Source organism: Mesocricetus auratus, unplaced genomic scaffold (genome assembly GCF_017639785.1).
Source record: "Mesocricetus auratus isolate SY011 unplaced genomic scaffold, BCM_Maur_2.0 Super-Scaffold_100015, whole genome shotgun sequence".
In the NCBI taxonomy this organism is placed as follows: Eukaryota; Metazoa; Chordata; class Mammalia; order Rodentia; family Cricetidae; genus Mesocricetus; species Mesocricetus auratus.
In genome coordinates this window covers 61942375-61962144 of record NW_024429198.1, presented here as the reverse complement: position 1 = coordinate 61962144, position 19770 = coordinate 61942375, and the positions used below count along the sequence as shown (strand labels likewise).

Sequence of the window (19770 nt, the reverse complement as noted above, 5' to 3'; positions counted from 1 at the left end):
CAAAAGACAGGACAGGGGTGGGACCGCGGCTGGTAGCTTCCTGATTCCATCCCAGATACAAAGAGGAAGTGAACGGTGACTCACACGGGTGTTCTTCCTGCCCTGGCGCTTAGCAGATGGGATTCGGAGGGGCAAGGGAGGGTGATTACTCCGTGGGAAACACAGGAAAGCTGAGCAGCCCAGAGGATAAGGAGCGCTAGCCCTAAGCTTCGTGCTTTCTCATCCTCCACAGTCAGAGAGCTGAGCAGCCCAGAGGATAAGGAGCGTAGCCCTAACCTTGGTGCCTTCTCATCCTCCACGGTCAGAGTCCATGCTTGTGCCTTCCAAGTGTGTCCACACACGTGTGTGCCTACTTCTCACCACGTGGGCACATGCGAGGGTAATAAGAGAGAGCTCATGTAGGAAACGCCATCCCAAGGGGGCCATCCAGAATATTCCCATTTCCTCTCTACAAACCAGTGCCCATGTAGCTGGGGTGGACAGGGAAGTCAAAACTCCTGCTAACCCTCTGACACCAAATTCCAGGCTGCCTGTGTCACCCACTGCAGTGACCTCTTGAAGAGCTGTGAGGTGACCTTTGCAAAGGGAAGTTCTATTTATTTGCACACTGCCATCTTTACCCCCACCCAGCCAATGTGCTCCCAGTATTTAAACCCCGCCTCTGCCTCCTGCCATACCCTTTCCAGGTGCAAGTCCAGCAGCATGTAACTGCGGCGTCGCTCAGAGAAGCCAACGTGACAGAAAGCGTTGGGGTTTTGCAAAATGAGTGTCCACCTTGAAAATTCAGTTCTAAAACACCCTGAGATTCTGGAGCTTTTCCTAAGGTCTGTCAGGAAAGTCAAGCTCAATTCAGGAATCTTCTCCAGCTGAGGAATTTACATCCTGTGTGTGGAGGTCTAAGCTGGCTCGATGTGTCAGGAACAGTGTGTGTCACGCCCACTGGTCCTCATCAGGGTGGCTCCCTGAGAGCCAGGCTACAGCCCTGAGCCGGGGGCTCCCCCTCCGCACACTCAGCACCCCAGCACCCATCCTGAGCCCCGAGCTCTCTCGGAGCAGCCAGGTCACAGGAAGAATAGAAACATTTCAGGAAGGGCAGCCACTTCCTGCTCCCGGCCTGGCCTCTCCTTCCTTCCAGGGTGCTGTCCCAGTGTCCTCTCCTCCTTTGGACCACAGTCTGTCCAGCCGCCTCAGGGGCCCCGGCAAAGGCCTGTGGCAGCTCGGCTGTCTGTTTCGCACTGTGGAGACTCAGCCTCTTGTCACGACGCGTCCGAGGGCTGGGCAGGTCACAGTTAGCAAAGAGCTGACTTCAGGAGCTTGAGGCCTGAGTCGGATCCTCAGAACCCGGGTAGAAAAGCCAGCAGGCGTGGCGTGCCCTTAGAACTCCAGCACCAGAGAGGGACGCAGGAGGGTCTCTGAGGCTCTCTTGCCAGCTAGGAACTTAGCGAACCCTGGGTCCTGATGAGAGACCTTGTCTCAAAAGTTAAGATGGACAGTGTGCGGGGAAATAAGACATGAGAATGACCTCTGACCTATAACCCACCCGCATGAACACACACACACACGCTCACACACACGCTCACACACACGCTCACACACACACACACACACACAAAGAGACTGTCCAAGTGAAGACTGCAAAACTCCTTTCCCCTGCCTCCTGCCCAGCTGTCCTGCTTGCTGCAGACCCGGGATCTGTTGCTGCCCAGGAGGAACGCCTCCCCATCTGTGTGCAGAAAATACACCTCCTAGAGCTAGCTGTCATGGCTAACTAGATCGTTATTTACACATGCAATCCGGTCAGGGTTATCGAGTCACGTAGTTAGGTAAGTAGGTGCCTCGTTATGCTGGAAGTGCAGTTATATACTCAAGTGGATTGAGTCCTTCAGAGAAGTGGAGAATCTGAGCACCCAAGAGCCAGTGGGGAGCAGGGACTGACACACTGCTGTGACACGTATGTGTATGTGAAGCTCACGAAGCTCACATGTAGGAAAAAAGGCGTACCCCTCAGCCAGGGTCCACGCCAGGAACTTAAAAAAAATGACAGCCATTAGTGTCACAGGAAGCTTAAGGCTCCTCTGCGGACTCACTGTTCGGTGAGCCTGGTGTGCGCTGAGCAGTTGCACAGAAGGCAGTTCACGGTAGGAGAATCACTAGGAACCGTCGGAGGCAGAATGTGCAGCCGTGCCCATTTGTTCGCCTGGCCAGTGCCAGGCTAAGCCGTGAAACGCCGTCGCGCTTACGGAAGTTCAAAAAGCACAGAGGTTTGCTGTGAAGGGCGCGCACCCGTGTGGAAAGCCCTCAAGGGGCAGAGCGCGCACCCGTGCTTGCAGAGGACAGGGGGCAGAGCGCGCACCCGTGCTTGCAGAGGCCAGGGGGCAGAGCGCGCACCCGTGCTTGCAGAGGCCAGGGGGCAGAGCGCGCACCCGTGTGGAAAGCCCTTACAGAGGTCAGGGGGCAGAGCGCGCACCCGCGCTCGCAGAGGCCAGGGGGCAGAGCGCGCACCCGTGCTCGCAGAGGTCAGGGGGCAGAGCGCGCACCGGCGCTCGCAGAGGCCAGGGGGCAGAGCGCGCACCCGTGCTCGCAGAGGTGCCGTTCTTCAGGAAGCAGTTTTGCTTGAGCCAGAGCCTGGAGCTCTGCAGGTAGACCAGGCTGGCTGGCCGGTGAAACCCAGGGATGCACCCGCCTTCTCTTCCTATTAAACACAGATTCTGGCGCTTGAACTCGGGTCCTTACATTTGCAAGGCAATTTTTAGCAGCCGTGTCACCTCCTCCATCCCTATGAAAGGGTTTTATGTAAATGAGTCACTCAGCAAACTGAGGTCTGTGGCCTGGGTTTCTACAGTCAAACAACCAGGAGCAGACTTCCCCTTCTTAGATGCTTGTTGTGCGTCGGTTATTCTCAAGTCTCTGAAACAGAACATTTGAGAGGCTCAACTTAAGGGATTCGAGGTTTTTTTCCCTCGTGGTTTCAGAGGGAGCAGCCCATGGCGGTGAGGCGGGGTAGCAGCAGATATGTGACGAGGAAGTTGGCTCATATGGCCGGGAAGCTAAGAAGACTGGGCGTAACCTTCAGAAGTTCATTACAGGAAGTTACTAGGGTCGGAGACAGGGGTCTCGGCAGCTCTAACACGCCAGACTCTGCCCGTCCTCAATAAGCCAATTAAAGAGGCAAGTGAACGGTAAGGACTGAAAAGAGGCGATTTCTGTCATGGGGTATGCGGGGACCCCCTGATTCCTACCCTCACACAGCCATCTTCCTCCGATGGCACTGACAGGAAGGAGGTGAAGATTTAAGTATACGCAGCAAGAAGTATACATCGCTAAGCAGTCCTGGTCAAGGTTGGGGTCCTACCCATCGCTGACCAATCCTTGTCTGACCTCCACGCTCTCTCACAGAGTGCCCTGGCAATTTGTCAGAAGTGAGTGAAGTGTCTTCCTTCAAAACAAACCTCTGCTCTGACTGCACTGGCCTTCAGCCTCCCTGGTCTCACAGGACGGGACTCCTGAGGAAATGCTTCCAAGAACCATAGCGTCAGTTACCCAAAAGGCAAGGGTCTCTAGAAAATCCTCATTCCTGCCTGCCCGGTCATAACAATAGTGGCCTACATTCCCCCAGTTAGGACCCACCTCCCCAGATAACTCCACCAGGTGGTCATCCACATAAATGTGTGGACAGCATTTCGAGCCCTTAAAGATCCTAAGCAAATGAACGAGTCAACAGAGAGCGCTCTGCGGTGCAGTAACTGTAAGTGGGCTTCGTGGCAGCTTTTCACGGCATGCAGTCAAGGAACAGAAGCCAAGGCAAAGCTTCTTGGGGGAGACCACACTGATCTGAATGAATGGGAGGGTAAGGAGGAATTTGCAAAAATTAAGGTTTCTTCCTAGAACGTGATCGAAATAAAAAAAATAATAACATAAGAAAACTGACCCTCCATCATCGACCACCAGCTGCCAATATTTCTTCAGCTAAGGATGGGGCCTCACAAGATTCTATGACGGAGCCTCGACTGGCTTGATTATGTTCAGGAGGTAAGTACGGCTACTGTGAGATTATGGGTGCAATGTCATGACATGTCCAGAAGACTGCATTTAAAAGAACTCTCCATCCATCCATCCCACCGCTGGGCTCTAACATTCTCTCTACCCTCTTCTCCATACAGTCCCCTGAGGCTTGCGGGCTTGGGGGGAGGTTGGTATAAAGTCGTATGTATATATATGTTCTCGGTATTCTGACCGGTTACGAGTCTGTGATTAGCCACCATCTCCTGCAAGAAAGAAGGTTCTCTGATGAGCAGCCCTTGTCTGTGGATATGATCACAAATATTTAGAAGGCAGATTACAGCTTAACTGTTCAGCAAAACAGCAACAGTAGGTTTCCCCTGAGGGATGTTGACCTCCTCGAATCCAAGGGCTTGTAGCCAGGTTTATAGTGCCAGGTATGAATTTTCTCCAGTGGTACAAGCCTAGCATCTAACCATAAAGTGGTTAGTTACACCCATAACCTCCGTGTCAGGAGTAGGTACGTCTTATCTTGGAGGTTGACACTGTATCATGCAGGATCCCACACTGTAAGAAACCACTGACGACATTTCTCCCTAACCCCAGCAGCCTGCATAGAACCTTCCAGCACCGTGCAAGCTACAGTGAGAGAGTTCCCTCGACAGCTCTAGACTGCTTTCTGTTCTGCAGCCAAAGTGCCTGGTGTCTGGAGCACAGCATCTTACCACGTAGTTGTGATGGGAAACCCACGAACAATAGAAATATTTAATAGCCCGTGTCTTCTGAAAGCAGCGTTGCTCACCATGAAGGATACCTCCATGTCATTAGTATTCCTTTTAAAAATGTGGTCTTAATTAGCTTTGAAAATAGTGAGCTTCAATGTGACCTTTTCACACACCCTTAGCTGTGACCAACCCACCCCCTCCTCCTCCACCCCCACTTAAACCTGTTGCTTTCATTTCTTCCGTCACTACCAGCTCTGTCTTGGTTACGTTTCTATTACTGTTACAAAAAAAAAAATAACATGACCCTCGCAACTTATAAAAGAAAACGTTTAATTTAGACATTACAGTTTCAGAGGATTTTAGTCCACGATGGCAGAAACAGCCAAGAGCTCACCCCTTGATCTGCAGATAGGAGGCAGGAGAGACACACTGGGAATGGCATGCGTCTCTTAAACCCTCAAAGCTGGACCCCAGTGACACACCTCCTCCAATGAGGCCACAACTCCTAATCCTTCCCAAACAGCTCCACCCACTGGGGCCCATATGTTAAAACATAGGAGTCTGTGGGGCCCCTCCCATTCAGATCACCACAAGCCCCACGGCCAGTTTGTCCCACAGAAGGGTAGGGTGGTGACCAGTCAATGACTCAGAACTTGAAAACAGTTCTCCCTCTTTGAATATCTCCTTTCTGAAACTCCCCTTACTTTCTGGAGGTTCTGTTTGCCAGGACTGACTGCACTGACTACTGTGATTTTATTCTGTTCTCAGACTAAAAGATGCAAGGAAGGGGACATCACCCCCAGTGCTTTATTCTTCCAAAACAGTCCTTAAAAATCCAATGTATCTCCAAAACAATACAGAGAAACCCTGTCTCCAAAAACCAAAAAAAAAGGAAGGAAGGAAGGCAGGGAGGGAGGGAGGAAGGAAGGAAGGAAGGAAGGAAGGAAGGAAGGAAGGAAGGAAGGAAGGAAGGAAGGAAGGAAGGAAGGAAAAATCCAATGTATCTATTTCACCACTGAGAATTACCCTTGACTTCATCTAGAGTCTTGTGATCTGAGCAAAGGTGAGATCCCACTGCAGGTCATTTGGAAGACGGAAGCAGACTCTGTCTTGGTATTCTGATGGGGAATCCTGTTAAAACTCAAAAATTACAATTAGAAGAATGCTGTATTTTAAACGTTCGGCCTTGCTAACATGCAGTTTTGTCTATCCACCTGATTCTTTGGCGTTCCTCAGTGTAATTTTCTTCATAGAGACATAGATCCTGTATGTTTCTCACTGGGTAAAAATCCAGATCTGCTATCTAACCCAGTTGTGGTTGTCATTTCACATGCTGCACTTTTTGGCAGGGGCTTTACTGGAGTCGTTTGTCGTTGAGCTTTCTCTTCCTGCTGCACCCCGTGTATTTGTCCCTTCGTAATCAGCGCACACCCTCTACTTAGCGTCAACCCAGCCGAGAGCATCCGTTGTCCACGTCTGTTTCTGATCTGTCACATGGATCCATTGCCTTATTGAGCTCTTGGGGTTGTGATCACTAATGTTAGGTCACTGGAAGTCTGTCTTTTCAGTGTAGAGTTAGCCATAGAAGAGTCGGAAGCAGTGGGGTGGGCTCCTCATAAGCGGTGTGGAGACTCCGCCTTCCCGGGGTGTCCTTTGGGCAGACCACCTCAGTCGTCACCCCCAAGAAATGGGGAGCAGAAGAAAATGCGGTGGATTCTTACCTGAAATGAGCAAGGGGTTCAAACCTCCTCGAGGGTCAACAGCAGAACTTGGACCCTGCTTTGAGCAAAAGTCAGAGTCACTCATCTACCCAAATTTGGCCCGTCACTCAACAGGAAGCAAGTGGGGTGAGGGATGGACAACCAGCTTTTCAGATGATATCCAGACTCATCTGAGCTGCACTTGACTTTCGCCCTTGAAGAAACAAAGGGTCTGGCCCTGGGCCTGGGCAGCTGAGGGTTAAGAGCAGACAAGCAATGTCTGTAAGAAGCCCAGGCCTTCGGGACAATCGCTAGAAAAAAGCAGGTGATACACCCAGGCCACTGCCTCTGCCCAAGCCTCTTCATGTTTTGTGTAGCTCGGTGCCCAGTGGCTCATGCCCAGCTTGCCCACGGGGACCACTGCTGTCACACCCGAGTCTTAACTCCGCCTCTTCTTCACCGTAACTCCCCCTGGGATCCTGGACTCCCATAAGGACAGAAGTGGTCGTCATGAGTGTCCCCACACTTACATCTCTTGACAGAGCAGGGGCCTTCTTGCCCTTCCTGGTCTCTTTGACGTATAATGCTTTCTGGCCCCCTCAAAGCACGGAGTGACCACCATGTGCTGTCTCTCTCTCTCCCTCTCCCTCTCTCTCTCTTGTGCACACGTGTGACTTCTGTAAGCACACAACTTCCTCCGTTACGACCATAGCCTCCGTTTGTCTTCAGTCACATAGCGCTGGCTCTCATGCTAGATGACGTTACCCCTGGGGACTCCACCCAGTGAGTCTGCACCTCTCTCACCCTGCTCTGTGCCAAACTCAGCTAATTCCAGCTTATGCTCCTCCCCTTAACAGCTCTCCACTCCACCTCCAGAGCAGTGACCCGGCCAGCGTGGCCCGTGACACTGCCATGCCTTCTGATTTCTCACTTCTCCCCTGCAGTGTAGGGGCCAGGGGCTATCATCACAGACTGCCATCGTGGAAGGATTTCCAGAAAGTCAGTTTCCTAGAGCACAATCCTACCATGTATTTAAAATTCTGGAGGCCAAGTACTAAGGAGACAATTGATAAAGTGCTTGTTGGGGTTGGGAATTTGGATCCCCAGAACTCATGCCAAAGCTGGGTAGATGTGACAGCCACCTGCAACGCCAGCACCTAGGATGCAGAGGCAAGAGATTCCTGGGGTTGGGTGGCTAGAAAGAGTAAGCTCTGGGTTCTATAAGACACTCTGCCCCTATAAAAACAAATGGAGAGTGATGAAGCCCCTAAGTACACATACTCACACTCACTGTCACACACTCACACTCTCACTGTCACACACTCACACACTCACTCTTGTACACACACCCTCACACACATGCACACTCACACACTCTCGCACACTCACTCTCACACACATTCACACACTCACACTCACTCACACACACTCACTCTCACACACACTTCATTTTTGTGTATGCTTATGTGTGTTCGTGTGGGAGGTGCACATGCATGTGCGTGTTGTTGTGTGACTTAATCGTGGGGATGTGAATAGAAGACTGCTTACCCTGGACAAGAAACCAACAACAGACCAAAGTAAGGACACTACTCTAGTCCAGTGTGGTGAACCAGTGAGTTTTGTTGGGTTACTTGCATGAATATGGATAGGGTTACTTACAGGAGAAGAAATGACTTAAAGACGATTGCATCAACAAAAGCCCACCCCAGTGTTGACGACAGCTCATGAAAACTGGAAATGTGGAGCACACTGCACAGCCTGCAGACAGTCCCTCACAGGTGTCTCAGTTGGTTTGAGCCTCTTCCAGGCATCTGGACTGACCTCTGCTTCTTCCAGGAGGGTTGGCTCTCCATGACAGCTTGGCTGGCCCAATAGTACTCCTTAACATGTCTTTATTGCTTGTATACATTTGGGGAGTGTAAACGCAGGCAGAGCTTTTCTGTCTCAACTGCCCATTCCCAAATACCCAGGAGCCGCTTCCCAAATTACCACACGGAGTCTTACATTAATTATACATGCTTGAGCAACAGTTCAGACTTATTACTGAGAGGAATACGTATTCACAGCATGCAGAAGGATCATCCCACCGCAGGGAAGAGAGAGGCTCGGAGAACCTGGTCGGTTTCTAGGACTTTCTCAAGTAGTTTGAGTTGTGGACACCCTGGGTGTAATGAGCGTCCCTGTGGGGTGCAGAGTTTCATCTCCCTTAGAACAGCTGTCATTCTGCCTTTTTTTAACACGTTGTATTCAGATATGCCATCTACCTTGTATTTAGAGATAGGGACTCTGACTGTCCTAGAATTTCAGCGAGCACATCTCAAGGATAGGGACTCTTACCATCCTAGAACTTCAGCCAGCACATCTCAAGGAATTGCCTGTCTCTGCCTCCCCAGACTACAAGTGCACACTAACACTACCACATCTGACTTTTCTTTTTAACATGAATTTGGGGGATCAAATTCAGATCCTCATGTTTGCATGGCAAGTACTTTACTAACTGACTTAACTCCTCAGTGCCTAATTTTCCATTTCCAAACCCATACTGCAACACACTTCCCTGAACAAGGATCGTTTCCTCCACTCCAGATGATTTCTCTAGACTCAATAACCAGAGCGGTTTATTTCACGATTTGGGTGACAGACTTGCCATATGCTGTATAAAAACACTGATTTTGCCTATTTCTTCAGGATCTCATCTGACTTAATTATTGTCCCGTTGCTTTGAAGAAACACCATGACAAAGGCAAGCCATAAAATAAAACATTTAATTGAGGCCTTGTTTACAGTTTTAGAGGGTTAGGCGGTGACCATCATGGTGGGAGGCAGACAGGCATGACACTTAAGCAATAGCTGAGAGCTTTAAGTCCTGCACCACAGGCAGCAAGTGAGCGGACCTGGAGACAGACAGACTGGGCCTGCAGACAGACAGACTGGGCCTGGTGTGAGGTTTTGAAACCTCAGAGTCCACCCCCAGTGACATACCTCCAACAAGGCCACACCCACTCCAACAAGGCCACACCTCTCAATCCTTCCCAAACAGTTCCACTCCCTGGTGACTGAGCTTTCAAACATGTCAGCCTATGGAGGCCATCCTCATTCAAACCAGCATACCATCTTAACCCAATACTATTGGCAGCGATAATAACTGACATCCCAATGGCCTGACTTACGACAGGCACTGGACTTGATCCTTAACATGTACTGACCATAATCCCACCTGGTTGGCAACCATCTCTAGTGTGAGAAAAAAACATGAACACCACATCACTCCCCCAAGGACGTTCCAGGCCTGAGTGCCAGAGCTGAGTTGCTGCCACTCACTCGCCAGTCTGTCGCAGGGGTGGTAAATGTGCTGGCCTTGCAGGGATGTGGGCTGGGCGGGTGGAGTCTCTAAGAGCATCTTGTGTCATCCTGAGTGTCTCCTCTCTCCCTAAGCCCGGGGGCCCTGGAGTAGGACATCAAGAGTATTAACTCCCTCCCTCTCACCGGGCTTGCAGCTTGTGGGAGTCAAGATTGCTTTCTCCACCATATGGGTCCTAGGGATGGAACCCAGGTCATTGGGCTTCATGGTGTCAGGCACTTTTACTCACTGAGCCATCTCTCTGGCCATCCCCCACTTCCTGTCCTGCCGGGCTTTCAGCCTCCTCTGGTTGTGTCCAGAGAGGCTGGTTTCTTCCAATCATGGATAGTGGATTGCTCCTGCCACATGGCATCTGGTGTCTTTGGCATCAACTCCCTTCTAACAACCTGGCTCCTTTTCACTGTAGTGATCGGTCAACCTGATGGGGAGACACATTAGAAGCTGCCAAGTCCCCTATTCCTGTGTGTTAAAGCCACCTGCTCCTGAAGTGTGTTCCCCCTCCAAAGGAGAACAAATCTACCAAGCTCCTTGGTTGCCTTGACGTTGTCCAGATATCTAGCCTCTTCCATAATCTGGTGATACTAGCCAGCCTTTTGCAAGCATACGCAGTGTGGTGTTCATCTGACTCCAGCAGCGTCCTGGTTCCCCAGATTCTCCAGGAGCCTGACAACACCCATCTAAACTTTACTGAAATCCTCTTTTCAAATTTGAGTTGTCTAGAAATTCTATGCAGGACATGCATGTCTGCTGGAGTTGGAGCTGGGGGACACGGTATCTTCCTTCTTTCTTAACAGTATTCCATGAGTATAAGAGAATACTCAGCACCTTCTTTGTATGTGTGTGCGTGGTGTGTGTGGGGTGTGTGTGTGTGTGGTGTGTGCGTGTTCATGCATGTGTAGGTACACACATCTGAGTGGCACACAGGAAGCACTCTAAGAACTGGTAGTGGGGTGGGCTGCAAACGCTTCAAGCCTGCCCCAGTGACTGACTCCTCCAGCGCAGCTCCATGTCCTAGACGTTTCCCCAACAGTGTCTAAGCAGGGGACTAAGCATTTAAATCCATAAGCCTATGGGGGACATTTCTCGTTCAAATACAGCGTGTACAGGGAAAGATGCCCAACATGACCTTTGGAGCCCAAGTCTACCTCCTCAGTGATGTCCTGTGTCTTCCTGTAACAGGACTATGTCTTCCCATAACAGAGACACCTATCAGTCTTGGAAATCTGACTTTGCAGAGTCCCAGGCTGTCTCCACAACATATAAAATTCGTGTGTGTGTGTGTGTGTGTGTGTGTGTGTGTGTGTGTGTGTGTGTGTGTGAATAAGCCCAAACTTGAGGGTCTCTTGCAAGCGGCCACGGCTTGTATAGTGAAGATGATGGCTGTGCTGTGTGGAGGCTAATAGAATACCCTATGATGCTGCTGTTCAAGGACGCCATGAGACCCTCAGCAGATGTTAGCACCACGCTTTTGGACTCCCCAGCCTCCAGAACTGTGAGCTCTAAGTATACATCCTTTATGTGTTACACGGAACTCACGCTGCTAAATCCACTTGCTCATAGGTGCATGCGCTCATTCATGCCTTAGTTGGATATGTATTCAGTATTTACCAAGTGGACGGTACCCAGTCTCAGGCTCTCCAAGGCAATAGAAACCCTAAGACAGAAATCGTAACAGGTTCATGGAGTACCGCTGTGACAGACCTGACCACGTGTTTGGGGAGAGGATTGTGGAGGTATTTGAACTTTAGATCAGAAATATCCATTGAGTGCTGACAGCCCAGTGGGCCATTCTGTGGGAACTTAGAAGACAATACTGAGCACAGAACAGATGACGGAGACCTGGCTTGTAACGTTTCACAGGGAAGGAAAGGCTGTATCAGGGCTGCTCCTGCGCTGTTAGGAATCTGATGCGCTGGTCCGCTTGGGATGAGGAGTCAGCTGTGTTTTACAAGAGACCAAAACCACCAACGTGAAGCCTTTGCTTTGCTGGGAGAAAGTGATGCTAGTCCTCTGGAGCTGAGAAACCAGTGGTAATTAAATGAAACCAGCATCCCTGTGGCGGAAGCTTCTGGAAGGGTTTCCTCCGGGTCAGCCCACAGAAGCTGTGGTTCAGCAAGGGCCAAGGCTGCGTCTCATGCTGGCAGCCTAACCTGGTAATGTGGAGGCGTCTTCCAGAGGAGCGCTGGTTTTGCCCAAGGGCAGCCGCTGGGGCTTGGCTGGCACCGCGAGAGGCTAGGAGAGACGACAGGTGAATTGCAGCATCTGCTGCAGTCAGAGCCCCGTGACTGAAGGGATCATGGAGAGAAGATGAGTCTTGGCACATGTGACAAGGTCAGAGACCCCCAAAGAGAGCCTGGGAGAGGCTACTGGTGAAGGTGTAGCCAAGATGCAGCAGCGGTCCCAGCGCTTTTGGAGATGGCCACCGAGGAAACAGTCTGTGGAATGGATGTAGTCTGAGCCTAGAAGACAAGCTGTGCGTGCTGTGGATGGCAGAGCCTGGCAAGCAGGCCTGCCCAGGCCCCTCGGGACGTGGGAGCTGGAACTCACAGTGCGCCCCTGCCCCTGCTTCTAGAGTGCCGAGATCAGAGGTGTGTGCCACCATACCAGACCCCATAACCCTTTCCTAAAAGAAGACTAAGTGGGCCTCGAGACATCTCTCCACGTAGAGGGCTTGCCTGGCGTGAGAGAGGCCCGGGGGCTTTGAGCTTCTTAGCCATCTGTGCTCTTAAGGAAATTCTGCTCGTTCTTGCTCATCTATGGGGTACTGGCGGTCGGAAATGGTCCAAACTCCAGCGACTAATGACGTCCACTCGTGTACATGAATTCATGCGCGTGTGGGATGGATATTTATTCATAACCTGCTCTGTGTCCCATATTCAGTCACAGACTTCCACTGTCCACACTGGTCAGAGTCCAGCACCCAGCTGAACTTGTTTCTCCCTGCTCGAGGGCTGTGGAGTACTTTGAACTAAACTTAGAGCCCAGATGCTGGTTCCAGCAGTCCCCACCCTACCCCTAAGTGTGTTCTCTGCCCATCTGCTAACTTTACGTCTGTAACACCCGGTTTAATCCTCCCATCCCGGAGTTCAGTGCCGACCCCGGGCTGCCATCCTGGCTCTGTCCTACCCTCCGCCCCTCCAGGCTCTAACAGCCAGGGTTTTACCAGATAGAGGCATGTAGATGGTAACTGCCCCGCCCGGGGGGGGGGGGCAGATCTCATTACACTGCTATCGCATAGACTTCCTGAGCGTGGTGCGGCCTTCTCTGCTTTAATTTGTAGTGAGATTTCTAACTTAGTACCACTAGCTCCATAGTCTAATAAATCCTCTACTCCCCCGTGTCCCCAAGGAGAGGAGATATGCTTAGTAGCTAGAAGTACCACCAAAGGAGGTTCCCTTGCGCCACATCCAGAAGCCGCAGAAGAACACTAGCAGCAGCTTCAGTGACTTGGATACCTCCACAGGGTGGCCCTCCCCACTGGACAGTCAGTGCAAAGACCTGGGATCCGGGAAGAGTACTCAGGGAGAGGCTGAAAGTATGCCCCCAGCTGAGCGGTGAAGTCCCAGGCTGCCGCTGGATGAGCTGTGTGACCACAGGCTCGTCGCGCATGCCTGAGCCTGAGAGCTCACCCCGTGAAACGGCTGGTGATGGCCAGCGTCTCTCGGGAAGACCATTGAGATAGTCGGTGCGGGGCGATGGCAAAGCCAGATGTGGTGTAACCAGCAAATCCTACCGGCGTGCAACACCACAACCGGCAGATGTGGTGTGAGCAGACCGTCAGATGGTCTGCGTTAAACGCTGTGGCGCCATAACCTACAGAGTGTCTAGCCAATGTGGTCCTCTGTGGTTGAACGCAGTGACATTGCATTAACTTTTCCTGGGACGATATGGACAATTGTCTCTTTGCCCCAGGTGCGGCTCCAATGGCAGACCAAGGTAATGATTCTATCGAAGTCCAACCTGGCCAACCAGCAAGTTTTTGGGTTTTTTTTTTCTTATCTGGAGCATGGGTGAACATTTACCTACAGGAGTGTGGATAACCCAAAAACAGACACATCAGAGCCTGGGGAGATGGATCAGCTGGCAAAGTGCCTACTGTGCGAGCATGAGGAATTGAACTCGCATCCATGTAAAGTGGATAGGTGTGGTAGGGCACATCTGTAACGGGGGGGTGAAGAGGATCCATGCGACTAAGTGGTCAGCCGTCCTGGCAGAATCAGGGAGCTCTAGGTTCTGTGATGGTTACTGTCTTAAATAATAAGGTTCAAAGCCACCAAAAAAGAACTCTGGCCTCCACACACACAAGTACTCAGGCACCTACCTACAGACATGCACATCCCATACAAACATATACATATAGCAAACACGCACACACACACACACACACACACACACACACCACAATCAGTTGTATCACCACAAAGGCCCACGTCTTGGATGGTGAACTCATTGACGCTGCATCACAGAGTTTTTGGTTAACCTGTGTCCTATGTACTCTAGTATCTCCAAAGATTGCTTGCAGCTGGGAGAAGCCAGAAGGGAGTAATGGCTGCCATCTCAACTGAGGGTCCTAAGACCTGCTTCCTCCTTCTAGTAGGTGATGTCAAAAACCCATCACCATTATTGCAAACAAATGTATCTTTCTGTCCACTGAGTTGCCACAGATACCTGGCCAAGGTAGCCTCCACTCCAAGATGGTGAACATATTATACCCATGGGGGAAAAGTCAACCAGCATCCACATGTGGGCATAGGCACCCGTGCTGGGGTGTATCGGGAAGCTGGCACGGTTCTGGAGTGCCCTAGGGCTCACTGGGTGTTCTCAGCCTGGTTCGGCAGCCAGGCAGAGCGGGGTCTGTGACTCCCAGCAGAGGCCTGTGATCAGGGGGTGCACACTGGCCAGGATGCTTCTGATTGTGGGGAGACTTCCTCATGCTGGCCAAGATGCTTTTGATATTGTGGGGAGACTTCCTCACACTGGCCATGATGCTTCTGATTGTGGGGAGACTTCTCATGCTGGCCAAGATGCTTCTGATATTGTGGGGAGACTTCCTTTCTCGCCATAACTTTTCACTTTTGTCTGCAGATCCTGACCCAGGGATGTCCTACGGCATAATGGAGATTGCCATCATTGCAGGTGAGCTGACATGGCAGCACCCTTCTAGAAGCCAAGAAAGACCCTGACCAGAACGGGATTCGGGTGGGATAAGGGGTGGCCACGCCTGGTACTCTTCTCTTCTAGTTTGCTTCTTGTTGCTGTGATAAACACCTCCACCAAGAGAAGCCCGGGGAGGAAAGGGAGTTGCAGCTTATGCTCCCATGTCACCGTCCTTCATTGAGGGAAGCCAGGGCAGGAGAGGCAGGAACAGTGGGTGACAGCTGCTGATCAGCGTGCGATTCCTCTGGCTTGCTTAGCTGTGTAGAGCCCAGGCCCACCTACCATGGAATGGAACCACCTTCAGTGGTGGCAGCAATAAAAATTGTCCACACAGACACGTCCATAGGCTAGTCTGCTTAAGGCCTTTCTTCAACTGAGATTCCTCCTTTCTAGGTGTGTATAGACTTGTGTCCGGTTGGCAAAAAAATTATGTCACTGCCCCCAGGGGCGCTTTGAGGACAGACAGGAACACTCCCGTTCTGGCTGCAAGTGTCGCATATGGCGCCTGACAGAACAGGGACAAAAAGGGACACATGTCAAGAGACATCCTTTCTCCGGACCTTGGATCCCCGGTGGCTCAGACTGGAGTAGGAGTCATCCGTGTGTCATAAATAAAAAATGAGAAAGTAGATTAGTAGGAACAAAGCCCCTACAGAAGAGCGTCGTTTGGGGTAGGGTGGTCAGAGCACCACGGCTGTAGCAGCCATGAGCGGCCCTGGAGTGAGAAAACACTAGGAGAGAGATGTCACGTATAACACGGTAGGAATTCGGGAGGGAAAAGCAGTTTCTGACTCTTAGGGGGCGGTGGTAGGAGGTAAGGACGAGCTCACACCAAGCAACCTGCTCTGTGCTGGGAGTCACCACGCAGGAAGGCGTTAGATGAAAGTGGGGTTGCGATCCAAGGTTGTCGGAGTTCTGGAAATCAGCCAGGCTTGCTCCCAGATGCGAAATTAGAGGTGGCGGGGGGAGGGGGGGGGGGACTCAACTGCTTGAGAGGATTGTGGGGTCTCAGCTGCTCGCCATGGCTGGCTGTGAGAGAGACTACAGGAAGGTCGCTTGGTTTTTAGGAGAAAAAAAAAAAAGCAGCAGCTAGCAAGTGTGTCCTAACTCTGTAAAGCGGGTTCATGGTGCGGGTAGATGAGCTAGCCCAGGCTTCGAGGGCTCCACACCAACTCTGGCATCTCACACTGCCCCACTCATGCCTCCATACTAAAGGCTGGACCCTGGACAGCTGGCCTCCCACTTACGGCTCGAGAGCAAGCAAGCGTGGGGGGGTGTCTCGCTCTGCTCCCCTCTTTGTGGTCCACTCTTGTCTCCAGCTGGCACATAGCTCAGAGATCGTCTTCAGTTAGAAACAGAAGCAGCAGGAAGCCACCAAGGACGCCTGTAGATTTCAGCTACCTGCTCATGTGCCATTTTGCTGTCCCTGAGCCCTTCCTCTTCTCAGGAAGTATTGGCAGGGACAGTGTTCCTGTGGCGGCTGTGAGCTTAGGAGAATGGTCCCAGACTAGTAAGACGTGGAGCTGTGTTCCCCAACGTTACTACTCCAGGAGCCCTCCCTTCTAAGTGAAGACAGCTTGATTCCACAGCTTCAAACCTAGTGAGCCGATCCGAAACACCTCCCATGGGATTGTTGTCTTGGAACCTCCTAAATTTACCTTTTCCGGACCCTAAGTGATCTGACCCATCCTGTCCCGTCTTCCACTTTACTTCTGTGATTTCTGGGACCTAACATATCTTTGACACAGATCTGGGCATGTCATCCACTGAATGGCCAAGTCCACTTCTTCCTGGAGACCTGGAAATCCTCGAGTCCCAGGAATGAGTGGTTCAGGCTGGAGAGGGGCTGCTCCTCCCCCACCAATATAATACCATACCCAACACCCTTGTCTTCCCCCACCCCCATGAACTCTATGGAGTATAATGAGTTCTTCCTAGTTTTCCAGGACTTTCATAGTCTTGGCACAGGAATTTCTATATGGAAATGAATTGCCTGAGGAAGTAAAGCCCAATATTCTATGGGCCCTTCAATACAAGTACTTGTGTTACTGGTGGTCTCTGCAGAGACAGGGTGTATGAAGAATTGTAAGCACCCACAAACAGCAAAGCAACAGGATTTTTACTCCAAGGCAAAGTGAAAGTTACAGGGTATGAATGTCTTGAGAGAACAGCTGGCCCTGAGCAAGATTTTTTGTGCAAGGGTCCCTGGATGCTGCCTGTGTCTTCCTTTTGTGGATACAGGAAAATTGGATGCTAAGGATGTTGTAAGGGTGAATATTTTTAGAGATTATAGTTTAATTACAACATTTCACCCTTCCCTTTCTTCCCTCCAAACCCTCCTATAAACCCAAGTCACTCTCATTTAGACTCGTGGCCTCTGTTTTTACTAATTTTTATTATATATATTGCATATATATAATCACGTTTTTAGTCCATATAATGCTACCTGCGTGTGTGTTTTCAGGGCTGACTGTTTGGCGCTAGTCAACCAGTTGACGTACTTTTCCTTGGGGAGGGCCACCTCTCTCATTCCCAGATTTCCTCCCTCGGTTGCCCATAGTTCTTTGTGTAGGGTTGAGACCTCACACGATGTTTTCAGTCCAGTCGGCAAGGTCATTGGAGTCACCCTTGTTCGGCTCACATTTGGGCAGTCTTTGGGTGGATTTTTACGTCGATTTGTGGACTCTGGTTCTGTGAGCCTTTGTACACTCTGCATGTCCCTTCCTATGGGGCATCTGATTTTAAACACACGCATGCTTGGTCATGCATAGACATAAGATAGCAAATAGAGTTTTTCCCCCCGGGCGATCCTCTTGTGATCTTCTCTTCCCCTGTAGTCAGTAGTTGCACAGACCCAGATGCCGCTGTATTACTTCACTGGTTGGCTGTGGCCCCCCGGCCTTGCCAAGGTGCGCTCTACACCAAGATAGTGTGATGTTGTGCCCAGAGGAAAAAGTCATACTGCAACAGTGCCCCAGCCTGACTTGACTGAGTTGCACCCTGTCTCCCTCTTGCAGCTGTGATCACTGCGGTGGCCTTGGTCCTGGTCTGCCTCCTCTTTCTCATGCTCCGGTACCTGTACAGGCACAAGGGCACCTACCACACCAATGAGGCCAAAGGCACGGAGTTTGCCGAGAGTGCTGACGCAGCCCTGCAAAGTGACCCCGCCCTCCAGGACACCGGGGACAACAGCAAGAAGGAATACTTCATCTGAGGGGTGGCAGACTTCACCTCCCTACAAGATGTGTCTGGCTGCGGGAGAGAAAGCACACCCACCATGCGCCACCATTATCAGCACCAGGAAGCCCTCGAGGGCACCCCAAGACTCTTTCTGCAGAACACTGGGGACCCACCAGGAAACCGATCCAGATGGGAGGAATCGAGGTGTAGAGCACCTCTTCCGGGGACTCGGTGGCCACCCAGAGGCTGGCGTTGGCTCTACAAGGGGCGGAGAACATCTGGATACACAGGACTCCCTGTAAGGCGCAGGCCTCATCTCACTAGCGTGAACACTCTCCTCACTGTGCGTGGGGTGGTGGGGCCTGGAAGCGGGGATGTATCCAAGAGTGGCACCCGTAAGCTGATTGGCGATACTGGCACCGGATGTCCGTCCTTGACATCTGGGGAGGGCAGCAGGTGCCAGAGATAAAAGGCACCTCCCTCTCCCGCCAATCCAGAGTGACAACAAATACATTTGAAGTTTAACTGGGCATTCTTTACCAAATGGCGCTTACTCTGAGTGTCTAGGAAACAGTGAACGCCACCCACTGCTGACCTTTCTCACGTGTAACATTGCGTCTGCGTGCGTGGGGCAGGAAATTGGCCAGTTCCAGCAGGAAGACAGCAGCAAGAATGACCTTTCCCCTCACTGGTCCAGGTTTATAAAACGGATGGAAGGATGAAGCACAGCCATCGGGCCCCTGGCTGAAGCCCTGATTTCTCGATAAATAGTATTAGAAAAGGAGAGTTGTGCTCAACAGCCCTGAGTGAACCCCATCCGCCCTGGGTTTGGGTGCTAGCTCCTCTGGACAGCTCTTAGGACCTCAAGCCATGCAGTTGACATCTCTGGCCTTAATGTTGGTGTTTTTGACATTTTTTCAAGTGGGAATGATGCTAATTGTGTTAGTCCTGGTTCCCAACCGCCAGGATTGTGGGAAGTAACAGAAGTATCAGACACTAGGCCATCGCTGTATTCTAGTGTCACTAACACACTGCCTTCAGGGCTTGCCTGTGTTGGCTAGTGAGAATTCATCATTGAGCCACCTCGATGCATTCTGAGAAACCACCGATTTGAAATGAGTAACAGGGAGAAAATGAGCCAATTGACCAAACCCTTCCAGGTGACACGGCCAGCGGTTCCCCAGTTACTCTGAGGCCAGTATTGCTGAGTGTGAAGACTGCCCCCTGCTGTGCCCGTATCATGCTCCCCTGCAAGCTAATGCGGGTATAAGCGCAGTCTAGTATGGCCACCAGCCAAAGGAGCTGGACGTCCTGGGATTGTTGTGGGGGAAAGAAGCAGGGATTTAATTTTAACAAGAGAGTGGTCAAGGGACAGATGACCCCCAGATTGGTGAATGTCTGTGTTCTCATCTAGGAAAAGGCTGGCTACAGTTGTCACCCATTAATTTAGAGAGACCTGGTCTAAAACCCCAGTGGACGCTTGAAACCAAAGGCAGTATTAAACCCCTTGTATTTGGCTTTTCTGCACACACTTACGTTAAGATTTAATTTATAAATTAGGCACAGCAAGAAATTAACTGCAGTAGCTCACAGTAAAATGGCACCATTTTAACCATAAGCTGTAATAAAAGATTTTTGAAACCATTAA

At 51.1% G+C, this 19770-nt stretch overlaps 1 protein-coding gene across 1 annotated transcript in view; it reads left to right on the top strand.

Annotated features, from left to right (window-relative positions):
• The window catches only part of Gypc (glycophorin C (Gerbich blood group)), a 36319-nt gene extending 16549 nt beyond the window's left edge, over positions 1-19770 (top strand). The window contains exons 2-3 of the mRNA XM_040758038.1: positions 14871-14921; positions 17960-19770. Of these exons, the coding sequence (XP_040613972.1) occupies positions 14871-14921; positions 17960-18156 (248 nt within the window). The 3' untranslated portion in view covers positions 18157-19770. The remainder of the gene's footprint in view (positions 1-14870; positions 14922-17959) is intronic.